The sequence below is a fragment of the Anomaloglossus baeobatrachus genome, chromosome 3 (assembly GCF_048569485.1).
Source record: "Anomaloglossus baeobatrachus isolate aAnoBae1 chromosome 3, aAnoBae1.hap1, whole genome shotgun sequence".
NCBI classification, from domain to species: domain Eukaryota; kingdom Metazoa; phylum Chordata; class Amphibia; order Anura; family Aromobatidae; genus Anomaloglossus; species Anomaloglossus baeobatrachus.
In genome coordinates this window covers 487,538,459-487,551,711 of record NC_134355.1, presented here as the reverse complement: position 1 = coordinate 487,551,711, position 13,253 = coordinate 487,538,459, and the positions used below count along the sequence as shown (strand labels likewise).

The following is a 13,253-nucleotide window of genomic DNA, read 5'->3' as shown; positions in this document are numbered from 1 at the left end:
ATTTTTCTTTTTGTGTGCCCGAGTTCACTTCTCCAGATTGCTATATTTCCTTGGTGGCACCTTCTCATTAAAAAAGTGAGCCAGACTCTATTATTTCTATATGTGATTGGTTGCAGGCAGACCGTGCCCCCAGCCTGTGACAGAATCTGCCATGCAGTCATCTGGCTGTCATTGTCTGCACAGCCAGCGGACGTACTCTATGGCCGCTGGCTATGTAGCAGAGCTGAAGCGGTGTGAACCTCATATGGATTACGCCAGTTCTGCAGGGTGTTGGGGGTTAATATAGTGGTGAAGGAGGGTGCATTTTTGTATTTTATTCCAAATAAAGGATTTTTCTCTGTGTCTGTGTTTATTTATATTCATTTAGTGTGATGCAGGTATCTCATAGACGCCTATGCCATTACCAACCTAGGGTTTAGTAGCAGCTGTGTGCTGCTATTAACCCCTTATGTTCTCGATTGCCACTGCTCCAGGGCAATCGAGAAGAGCCGGTATTGCACTGGGATTGTCACATCTAAGAGAAGTGGCAATACCGGGCAGCTGCAGGCTGGAATATCAGCCCCCAGCCGGCATTATCATGGCTGGGGGTAAAAATTAGGGGGGACATATAGTTTTTTTTGTTATTTATTTAAATAATAAAAAGAAAAAAAAAAGTCACATCACTGAGACAGCCGCACACACTTCTGACAGGAGCGTGCATGTGTTTCTGTGTACATGCACACTCATGCTCAGAAAGCACAGGCTGTGCCGCCTGATGTCATGTCAGACTTGTACGAGTCTGACAGCGCATCACCGGCACAGCCGTACACACTTCTGACAGGAGCGTGCATGTGTTTCTGAAAGACATGCACGTTCACCATACTGACCCGCAGACACTTGCACTGCTTTCCCCACCCACCAGCCGCCCTGCCGCCTGTGATTGGTTGCAGTCAGCTGACACACTGCCAATCAGGGTGGAGGCGCGTCTAGCTGCAACCAATTACATGCGCTGGTTGGCGGACAAAACAATGAATATTGAATTGCCGACTCCGAAAGGGAAAAGCGTGACCCGGAAGGAGTGTGCCGCCATGACACCGCCTTGGGTATGCCCCCCATCCCCTCTACAAACGTTTTTAGTCTCCGGATTCTGGTAGACTTATATGGGCATCGGAATCCGGAACGGATCCGGATTTTATTTTCAATCCGAGAGGGATCCGCCGGTCCCGGTTTTTGATGGATTCGATCAACTCTAGTGTGGAGGCTATATAAGATGGCATCACATAAGTTGTAATGATGAGGGTCTCTGTAGGGATTTTGCACACAGGTCAAGGACAAGTTATGCCTCAAAACATATATATATATATTACCTGTTGAACAGAGGCCAGACTCTGAAGCTGTGTGCTGCTCAAATGCTGCTGTTGCAGTGCCGCTGTCTGTAGCATTAGATGTTGCTGTTGAGCTGCATACATTTGCTGAAGGTATTGGGCTGCAGAGCTTGGAGGGCGATTCAGTGTCTGTTGAATAACCTGCAAGAGAATGAATAATACAACTTAACAAAAAGAAAATTGTCAGAATTTACTGTTGCTATAAATGTTTGTGGTTTGTTGCTGTTGACTGCAAGCAACAATTAAAGTCATGAGCCACAGGCTTCAGTGCCATCAGTAGGTGAATTTAGTATACTTGATTTGCAGTAAATGAGATTTTAGTGATGAACCAGCGTGCTCTCCACTGCTCGTTTCACAATCAAGCGCCGGAGTTAAAAAAAAGGTTGAGTTTCCTGTTGACTTCCATTATACTTGGTACTCGATTCGCGCCGGAGAACCGCGAAACTCAATAGAGTATCGAGCAGTGGAGAGCACGCTCGCTCATCACTAGGAGCTTTCTCCTTTTTTATGTGTCTCCCTGGGAATTGAACCCACAACCTCTACAGTTAGGTCCAGAAATATTTGGACAGTGACACAATTTTCGCGAGTTGGGCTCTGCATGCCACCACATTGGATTTGAAATGAAACCTCTACAACAGAATTCAAGTGCAGATTGTAACGTTTAATTTGAAGGTTTGAACAAAAATATCTGATAGAAATTGTAGGAATTGTACACATTTCTTTACAAACACTCCACATTTTAGGAGGTCAAAAGTAATTGGACAAATAAACCAAACCCAAAAAAAAAAATTTTATTTTCAATATTTTGTTGCGAATCCTTTGGAGGCAATCACTGCCTTAAGTCTGGAACCCATGGACATCACCAAACGGTGGGTTTCCTCCTTCTTAATGCTTTGCCAGACCTTTACAGCCGCAGCCTTCAGGTCTTGCTTGTTTGTGGGTCTTTCCGTCTTAAGTCTGGATTTGAGCAAGTGAAATGCATGCTCAATTGGGTTAAGATCTGGTGATTGACTTGGCCATTGCAGAATGTTCCACTTTTTTGCACTCATGAACTCCTGGGTAGCTTTGGCTGTATGCTTGGGGTCATTGTCCATCTGTACTATGAAGCGCCGTCCGATCAACTTTGCGGCATTTGGCTGACTCTGGGCTGAAAGTATATCCCGGTACACTTCAGAATTAATCCGGCTTCTCTTGTCTGCTGTTATGTCATCAATAAACACAAGTGACCCAGTGCCATTGAAAGCCATGCATGCCCATGCCATCACGTTGCCTCCACCATGTTTTACAGAGGATGTGGTGTGCCTTGGATCATGTGCCGTTCCCTTTCTTCTCCAAACTTTTTTCTTCCCATCATTCTGGTACAGGTTGATCTTGGTCTCATCTGTCCATAGAATACTTTTCCAGAACTGAGCTGGCTTCATGAGGTGTTTTTCAGCAAATTTAACTCTGGCCTGTCTATTTTTGGAATTGATGAATGGTTTGCATCTAGATGTGAACCCTTTGTATTTACTTTCAAGGAGTCTTCTCTTTACTGTTGACTTAGAGACAGATACACCTACTTCACTGAGAGTGTTCTGGACTTCAGTTGATGTTCTTCTTCACCAAAGAAAGTATGCGGCGATCATCCACCACTGTTGTCATCCGTGGACGCCCAGGCCTTTTTGAGTTCCCAAGCTCACCAGTCAATTCCTTTTTTCTCAGAATGTACCCAACTGTTGATTTTGCTACTCCAAGCATGTCTGCTATCTCTCTGATGGATTTTTTCTTTTTTTTCAGCCTCAGGATGTTCTGCTTCACCTCAATTGAGAGTTCCTTAGACTGCATGTTGTCTGGTCACAGCAACAGCTTCCAAATGCAAAACAACACACCTGTAATCAACCCCAGACCTTTTAACTACTTCATTGATTACAGGTTAACGAGGGAGACGCCTTCAGAGTTAATTGCAGCCCTTAGAGTCCCTTGTCCAATTACTTTTGGTCCCTTGAAAAAGAGGAGGCTATACATTATAGAGCTATGATTCCTAAACCCTTTCTCCGATTTGGATGTGAAAACTCTCATATTGCAGCTGGGAGTGTGCACTTTCAGCCCATATTATATATATAATTGTATTTCTGAACATGTTTTTGTAAACAGCTAAAATAAAACTTGTGTCACTGTCCAAATATTTCTGGACCTAACTGTATAATTGCAAGCAACAATTAAAGCCATGAGCCCAGGCTTCAGTGACATCAATGGGTGAATTTAGTATACTTGTTCGCAGTAAGGCCCTGTGCGCACTTACCGTTTTTTGCCGCGGATTTCCTGCGGTTTTGCTGCATGTTTCGCTGCAGAAAATGTTCATAACATCTCTGCAGTGATTCACCAGCAAAACCTATGAAAAAAAAAAAATCCTGTGCGCACTAAGCGGAATTTGACAGCTGCATGTTTTGCTGCGGGATTCCCGCAGCAAAAACAATTGCATATCAATTCTTTTCCGCACGTAGCTGCGGGATTTCACTCCATTGACTCCAATGTAATCGTAAAATCCCGCAGGGAATAACGCAGGCAGAAAATTCTGTGCGGTTCACTGCGTTTTCCTGCGTTATTCCCTGCGGTTTACCTGCGGTAATGTACATCGCTTGCCTGTGGTTTTGCAAGGAAGTGATGTCATTATGACAGGAAGATGAAGCGGAGCAGAGTAAACACACACAGATCCCAGACACACAGACATCACAGTCACAGAACACAGACATAGACATATAGAACACACATAGACATCAAATGGAATATAGAATATAGAAAACAAAACACGTGGGCTCCGCCGTATTTTTACCTTGCAGCCGAGGTAAGCACACAGCGGCGGCCCGGTATTCTCAGGCTGGGGAGGGCGAGGGGCAGGGTTAATGTCCCCCGCCTCCCTCCCACCTCCTGAAGCCGAGAATATCAGCCGCAGCTGCCCCGGGACTGTCGCATCCATTATGCGGCAGTACCGGTGTGTCCCCAGCTCTTCCTGCTGCCGTGATGCAGTGGCAGTCAGGGTAATACAAGGAGTTAATGGCGGCGGATCGCCGCCACTAAGTCCAGGCTTGATCATGGCAGCGTCTATGTGACAGCTGACATGATCAACCCGTAAGTAAAGTGAAAACACACACACTGAAAAATCCTTTATTTTAAATAAAACACAAATAATCCTCGTTCACCCGTTTATTAACCCCTCCCAAAACAAAGCTCCGACGTAATCCTCTGATGCTGGTATCCAGCCGCGACTGACACTGACACAGCGCTGAATGCAGCCTCGCAGCGAGACAGCAGAGGTAACCACAGGGCATTTCCCACGGCCGGTATTGTGAACTCACTAGCGACCGTGAGAAATGCAGCGATCTGTCCTCTATCTATCTATCCCTCTATCTATCTATCTATCTCTCTATCTATTCTTCTATCTGTCTATTTATCTATCTATCTACTATCTATCTCAGAAGGGAATGATTTTTATTTTCAATGTGCTTTATTGCATTGAATGCAATGAACCACATGTACCAACCCGCGCGCGGCAAAACCGCGGCAATACTGCGAACAATACCGCAGTAAAACCGCAGCAAACCGCATACGGTTTTCGGGTGCGGTTTGCCGTGGTTTTTTACCGCGGGTGCGGTAATCTTTCAATGCCTGCGGAATTTTCTTGAGAAAATTCCATTTCCCAGTGCGCACATAGCCTAAATGTAATAGTTACCGGCAGATCAAGTATACTAAATTCACCCACTGATGTCACTGAAGCCTGGGCTCATGGCTTTAGTTGTTGCTTGCAATTGTAAACGTTTTGGATTTAAGTCTCAGGGAGACTCAAAAAAATAGAGAAAATTACATTTGCTGTTATTGACTGTTGAGGCTCTTCATAATTGAGAAAAACTAAAGGTGCATTTACATTGTGCGATGGTCAGTGTTAGGGTATTTGAACACAGAGTATTTTTCCGACATATTCCACCTGAAAAATGAACAGGTGCACTGCAATGTAAAAATGATTTGCTGTGCACATGTTCCATGTTTCGTAGCTTTTTTAACTACTTCAGGTCTTCAAGCAGTTTTAGGAGTTTTTGCGCGTTTTTCAGGTGCATTTTTGGGCTCAAAACTGCATGACTTTCCTTCCCCAGCAAAGTCTATGACTTTTCATTTTTGCTGTCTGCACACAACTTTTTTTTTAGCTGCGTTTTTGAGCTAATTAAAAAAAATGGACATGTCAATCCTTTGCTGCGTTTTACTGCGTTTTTCACCCATGCAATGCATTGGAAAAATGCAGCAAAACGCAGTTATCAAAAACGCAGCAAAACACAGCCAAAACGTGGTAAAAATGCATGCGTTTTTTACCAGTGCGTTTTTGCCGCGGGTGCGTTTTTTGCGGCCAAAAACGCAGCGTCAAAAAAACGCTGTGTGCGCACATAGCCTAAAGAAGTCACCAGTACATTCTTGCAGCGACTTACACTTGGAAGACACTCACCATTAATACAGACATTTGAAACGTTGGGTAAAAAGACGCTTCAGGAAAAATATGTTGGTGTTTTCCTAAAGTACATTTTCTTGGAAAAAATTAACATGGGTGCACTGGTGTCTATAAGATGTGCACATACCCATAGGCTATGTGTGCATGTTGCGTAATATCATGCATTTACGCTGCGTCTAGCACTGCAGTGTAAAACATGCGTCCTGCGTCCCCTGCACAATCTATGATAATTGTGCATAATCCATGCGCATGTTGCTTTTTTGAACGCAGCGTTTTGTGAGTCAAAAATTTGACAAAATCTCTGCGTTCAAAAATGCAGCATGTCACTTCTTTCGTACGCTTTGGGTGCAGCTCCTACTCTGTCTATGGAAGAGGCAGCATCCCAAGCGCATGAAATAGGCATCTATTCTGCAAACACACTGCCTCCATTATGCAGTGTTTTTGCAGCGAGTTGAAGCGCACATGCACTGCCAAATCGCTGCAGAATTTGCAGCATGGACACGACTCAACATGCGCACATGCCCTTAAACAAGCACTAACAAGCTTGTTAGTCGGCGGTGGGTCAAACAGCTTGATCACACAAGCCGACCCAGCTTCAGATGTGAATGATCTGCAATAGATCGCTCAGACCATGTAGGCTGTCAGTAAACATGATTACACAGGTCTATGTGCTGCTGAGAACGATGATTTATTTGGTAATCCAAGAGATCACTTCACCCCAATGTTTTGCTTGTTTGTAGGGTGATTGACAGTCTGTTTAGATTACACATTTATTGTTAAATCAGAGTTCCTATAAACGCTCTTGATAAGCGTGCAGTGTAAATGCACCTTAAAGCACCACTACCTGACCCTAATATTATAAGCACCCGCCAGCGTCTTTACCTTTGATCAGCGCTGCTTCGGTCCTGCTGCGCAATCTTTTGATCACAACTTCTGACTGGCCTGAAGTCAGAGGTAACGGTCAGAAGCACTCAATGAAAGTCTATGGGAGCCAGAATGAGGTTCTCATAGACTTGCATTGAACAGATGTGAAAGAAGGATACCGGGATATGCTACGCTGACTTCAAACATCCAGAAGTTGATTAATTTCTCTTTTATTTAACCCTCTGGTGGGAACAATATCTTTAATAACGAGTTTGGGAATAATGTGCCTGTCAGGCACAGGCTAGAAAAATACCTATGATATCTAATTTTTGCAATTTCAGTGCTCTAAAAGTGATCAAAGACCTTCATAGGGATGCAATAAAAGAGACGACACATAATCAGGTGCAAAACAAACCCATTTACTCAAATAAAAGTAATAACTCTGAAATACACACATTTCAAAACTCCCACCAAATAGCCTCCAGTTATAACACATAACGGTTATTAAAAATCTAAAAAATTTGGCAAAAAAACATGATTTCAAGGCACCTAAAATAATATTACACACATAATTATTCAGAATTAGATCCTGAAGTTTCCCCAGAAAACAACACATTTGCAGAGCAAAGAGCAAGAGCAACCTTATAAAGTGTGATGTGTTCGGGAACAATGAGCCTGAGAAGCCAGCACAGGTATATCTGCCCTCCTGAAGCTCTGCAGACCAACTGTGGTATCAGGTTTCACACAGCAGCTAGAGCCAGGAGACTACCTGGAGAGATGGGATTTCCTGAATATCTGGTGAGGAGGGAGAAATGAAAGTAAAAGAGAAGCGTCTGTCAGGCACATTAATCCCATCCGAGGGTTAATCAGGTCTACACGTTTCGGAGGACGCAACCTCCTTCTCCAGGACAATTATTACAGAAAAATCAACCTTACTCTTCTACTTTTCTGTAATAATTGTCCTGAAGAAGGAGGCTGCGTCCTCTGAAACGCGTAGACCTGATTAAATAAAAAAGAAATTAATCAACTTCTGGATGTTTGATGTCAGCGCGGCATATCCCGGTTTCCTTTTATCACATCTGTAACATATCTCTCCGGGGCTGCAGCAGAGGCCATTTTATGCCTATGTAGGAGTTGTGACTGGCACAACCTCTACAGGTGAGTACCCTACCAGTTTGTCTTGTCAAATCGCACCAGATAAGACCCTATCTGGGCTTCTTATCCACAGCATACTTTTTTAAACTTGCATTGAAGAGTGACTTAGGGGTGCTTCACACACAGCGAGCTCGCTGCCGAGATCGCTGCTGAGTCACGGTTTTTGTGACGCAGCAGTGACCTCATTAGCGATCTCGCTGTGTGTGACACTGAGCAGCGATCTGGCCCCTGCTGCGAGATCGCTGCTCGTTACACACAGCCCTGGTTCGTTTTCTTCAAAGCCGCTCTCCTGCTGTGACACACAGATCGCTGTGTGTGACAGCAAGAGAGCGACAAATGAAGCGAGCAGGGAGCAGGAGCCGGCATCTGACAGCTGAGGTAAGCTGTATCCAAGATAAACATCGGGTAACCAAGGTGGTTACCCGATATTTACCTTAGTTACCAGCAGCTCTCACGCTGCCTGTGCTGCCGGCTCCGGCTCTCTGCACATGTAGCTGCTGTACACATCGGGTTAATTAACCCGATGTGTACAGCAGCTAGGAGAGCAAGGAGCCAGCGCTCAGTGTGCGCGGCTCCCTGCTCTCTGCACATGTAGCTGCATTACACATCGGGTTAATTAACCCGATGTGTAATGCAGCTAGGAGAGCAAGGAGCCAGCGCTCAGTGTGCGCGGCTCCCTGCTCCCTGCTCACACTGGTAACTAATGTAAACATCGGGTAACCATACCCGATGTTTACCTTAGTTACCAGTCTCCGCAGCTTCCAGACGGCGGCTCCGTGCAAGCGCAGCGTCGCTTGCACGTCGCTGCTGGCTGGGGGCTGTTCAGTGGTCGCTGGTGAGATCTGCCTGTTTGACAGCTCACCAGTGACCATGTAGCGATGCAGCAGCGATCCTGACCAGGTCAGATCGCTGGTCGGATCGCTGCTGCATCGCTAAGTGTGAAGGTACCCTTACAGCACACTCCATTAAACAAGGCCACTGAGACAGGTCATAAAATGCTGGAGACAACAGTAGCAGCAGTGAAAGAAGATAAAGATGTCGGAGGGTGAGTATACAACTAAGTGCGGGGAACTTTGACTAGAAGCACCACTAATTTCACTGATAACATCTCACTACGGTCCTAACTTCTACCTATATCAGAATCAATATTTATTTGGGTAGATGTAAAGGGAATCAGTTACCAGGTTTTTGCTACCCCATCTGAGAGCAGCATGATGTAGAGACAGAGACCCAGATTCCAGTGAATGTGTCACTTACTGGGCTGTTTGCTGTCATTTTGATAAAATGTTTTCCCTGTTGCAGATCTAGCAGTTATACAGAGCTCATGAATATGCTGGACTACCTGGCAGCATGCCAAGTAGTCCTCTAATGATAATCTACTGCTGATTACACAGTGATTTTATCAAAACTACACTACGGAGCCCTACACATCGCTGGAATCAGGATCTCTGCCCCTACGTTATGCTGCTCTCAGATTAGGTGGTAAAAACCTGGTGATAGATTCCCATTAAGAAAACTCTATAAAGGAACAAAAAAAATGACTGTTGCCTATACCAACCAATCACAGCACAGCTCATTTTTCAAGAGCAGAATACAAAAAGAAAGCTTCTCTATGGTTGACCGCTACTGGCAACAAAGACAAATATCTTTAGGGTGTGTGCACATGTACAGCATTGGCAGCAACTCCGACTAATCTTAATAAAAATCGTCTTCTTAGAAATACTCCCCTAAAAATTTTGGCGATTCTGGATAACTCAGAAATTCACTCAACATGGCAGGAGTCAAATCTAAAAACGGTTTAAGACATCTTCAACGGAAAAGACTTTATAAACTTCCTGGATATAAAGGTCAAACACAAGCTCCCAGACTCTGACTTTTAGGCTATGTGCGCACTAGAAATGTGAAGTTTCTCAAGAAAATTTCTTGAGAAACTTCTGGGAGTGAAAGATTTCCGGACCTCCGGAAAAAATCCGCACCAAATCCGCATGCGGATTTGCCGCGAAATAGCCGCGAATTTGCCGCGATTTTCCCGCGGGTGGTGCCCTGCGGATTTTGCAGGCTGTACTGCCGAAATCCGCAGGGTACCTGCGGAAAAGAATTGACATGCTCATTTTCTCAAGAAATTTTCTCGAGAAATTCTTCTCAAGGAAATTTCTTGAGAAAAATCCGCACAGTGCGCACAGCTATTTTTTTTTCTCATAGAATTTGCTGGGAAATGTCTGCACAAAGATTGCAGACATTTCTCAAGAAATTTCCGCGGCAAATCCGCGGGTAAATCCGCGGGTAAAACGCTCTAGTGCGCACAGAGCCTAAGGCCCTCATCAAATTTAGGGAAATTTTAAAGACAAAATTATTATTTACAAACCCCTTTTTTAGAAATAACCTGCATGTTATTCTGTAACCCAACCAAAATGTCCCTATGGTGTTGTAAAAATATCTATAACTACTTCAATAACGATCTAACATTCCACAAAAGCAAATATATGCTAGATTGGGAAAAAGATTTGGGTAAAGCCTGCTTTACACGGGACGACCGATTGTGCGATTTCACAATCGATCGTACCCGCCCCCGTCGTTTTTACGTCACGGGCAAATCGCTGCCCGTGGCGCACAAACTCGTTTAACCCCCGTCACACGTACTTACCTTCTGGACGACCTCACTGTGGGCAGCGAACATCCACTTCCTGAAGTGGGAGGGACGTTCGGCGTCACAGCGACGTCACACAGCCGCCGGCCAATAGAAGCGGAGGGGCGGAGATGAGCGGAACGTAAACATCCTGCCCACCTCCTTCCTTCCGCATAGCCAGCGGGTGCCGCGGGACGGAGGTAAGCTGCTGTTCATCGTTCCCGGGGTGTCACACGGAGCGGCGTGTGCTACCCCGGGAACGATGAGCAACCGGCGCCATTTTAATTAAACGAGATTATGAAACCGAGCGACGAGTACCCGACTCACGACTTGTGAGCAATACTGCGTCGCTCGGAGGTGTCACACATCCCGACGTCGCAAGCGATGCCGGATGTGCGTCACAAAAACCGTGACCCCGAAGATCTATCGCACGATAGATCATCTCGTGTAAAGCACCCTTAATAGCTTTACGGATGAGGAATGGCAGAAAGCCATTTCACTAACCTATTCTTCAAATGCATGTGCCTCTCTCCATCAATCTCACTTCAAAATTCTCTCGCGTTGGTATCTCACTCCATGCAGACTTGCTAAATTTAATAGAGAGACGTCTCCTTTATGTTGGAGGGATTGCGATGAGAGAGGTACTTTACTCCACATTTTCTGGAGTTGTCCCAAATTAAAGAATCTCTGGAAAAATATTTCTAGTCTGATTAATCATATTACTAACTCCACAATTCAGGTAACTCCCCAAATGGCCCTGCTTTCACTTAATTTGGAAAAATTTGACCCTATATATAAACCTATCCTAACTCATTTATTTTTAGTTATTAGAAATCTTATAGCTTCTAATTGGAAGAAACCTACTGTGCCCACTATCTCTGAGGTCGTAGAGATTACTTCTCTTCACAACTTCGAGAAGTACTTTGCTACCATTAACAATGCCTTTGCCTCCTATTACCGAAGATGGGATCACTAGTTTTACACAAGGTATTACATAAATAAATATTTATAACTACTTAAAAACCTTTTTTATAGCATGAATCCTTTTATTCAAACCTTCAGCCATACTTTCTTGACAATATGCTTATATTCCTAGAATGGAAGCCTGTTAACATAGTTGAGATTTGTATATTTTCATTGTTCTTCCTTTTACCCACTCCCTCTTCACCTTGTTTTTCCTTGCCTCCACCCTCCTCCCCTTTTTCATCCCCAATAAAGTAATTACTTTACCTCCCCCTCCCCCTCCTTTCTCTTTTCCTATACCTATCCCCCTCAGATAAAAAAGTTGTATTCATACAATAGATCCCCATATGTATTCAAATAATGGTATGCTATGCATGAAAATATCTTGATTGTGTGGATTTGATATGTTATTCTGTTAACCTTATCTTAATAAAAATATATGAAAACAGAACATTCTGCTGCAAATCCTGATGTGCTGGACAGAACAATGATGCAGAAAATAAGCACACTTCATACAAATGTTTTTGTTGCAGACTTTTCCCCTCTCATTAGTATGGATGAAATCTGCTGCAAATCTGCAAGGAAAAAGGTAAGTAACGTGTGCACGAGGCTTCAGGAATCTCAGGCACGGCAGGCTTTGTGACAAAACTAAGTGGGGGGAAACAAAATAAAAATGCAACGTGTGCACATATCTTTAGAGAGTTTCATACACCAACCTTCACTGTGTGACTGGATTTCGCTTTTTTATGTTGCACTTCTCTGTAGTCCATGTGATGTAGAAGAAAATGTGATTAGTCAGACCAGGCCAACATCATCATTGGTCCAGTTCTGCCGCTCATGTGTCCGTCATAGACACTATTGTGGGAGGACTGTGGTGACCATGGGCACATTGACCAGCCTGTCAGTCCGCTTCTATTACAGCCAACCAGAGCTTTATGCTACAGTACCATAGACATGGGCTTGCTCTGCACACATCAATGCATCCCAGGCATCCAGGGCTCTGTTACTGATTCACTAGTTTTCTACCTTCACCCACTTTTGGTAGTTACTAACCACTGCATACCAAAGACACGTCACACGACCTGGAGACTCTCTGACCCAGATACAGTCATATGAAAAAGTTTGGGCACCCCTATTAATGTTAACCTTTTTTCTTTATAACAAATTGGGTTTTTGCAACAGCTATTTCAGTTTCATATATCTAATAACTGATGGGCTGAGTAATATTTCTGGATTTAAATGAGGTTTATTGTACTAACAGAAAATGTGCAATCCACATTTAAACAAAATTTGACCGGTGCAAAAGTATGGGTACCTCAACATAAAAGTGACATTAATATTTTGTAGATCCTCCTTTTGCAAAAATAACAGCCTCTAGTCGCTTCCTGTAGCTTTTAATGAGTTCCTGGATCCTGGATGAAGGTATATTTGACCATTCCTGTTTACAAAACAATTCCAGTTCAGTTAAGCTTCAAATCATCCAACAGATTTTCAATGATATTCAGGTCTGGGGACTGGGATGGCCATTCCAGAACATTGTAATTGTTCCTCTGCGTGAATGCCTGAGTAGATCTGGAGCGGTGTTTTGGATCATTGTCTTGCTGAAATATCCATCCCCTGCGTAACTTCAACTTCGTCACTGATTCTTGCACATTATTGTCAAGAATCTGCTGATACTGAGTTGAATTCATGCGACCCTCAACTTTAACAAGATTCCCGGTGGCAGCATTGGCCACACAGCCCCAAAGCATGATGGAACCTCCACTAAATTTTACTGTGGGTAGCAAGTGCTTTTCTTGGAATGCCG

At 44.0% G+C, this 13,253-nt stretch overlaps 1 protein-coding gene across 3 annotated transcripts in view; it reads right to left on the bottom strand.

The window, feature by feature from the left end:
- Positions 1 to 13,253, bottom strand: part of PHC3 (polyhomeotic homolog 3) — a 163,554-nt gene that overhangs the window by 135,889 nt on the left and 14,412 nt on the right. For all 3 annotated transcript variants that reach the window (XM_075340638.1, XM_075340637.1, XM_075340639.1), the window contains exon 3: positions 1,347 to 1,505. In XM_075340638.1, coding sequence (XP_075196753.1) covers positions 1,347 to 1,505 — 159 coding nt within the window. The remainder of the gene's footprint in view (positions 1 to 1,346; positions 1,506 to 13,253) is intronic.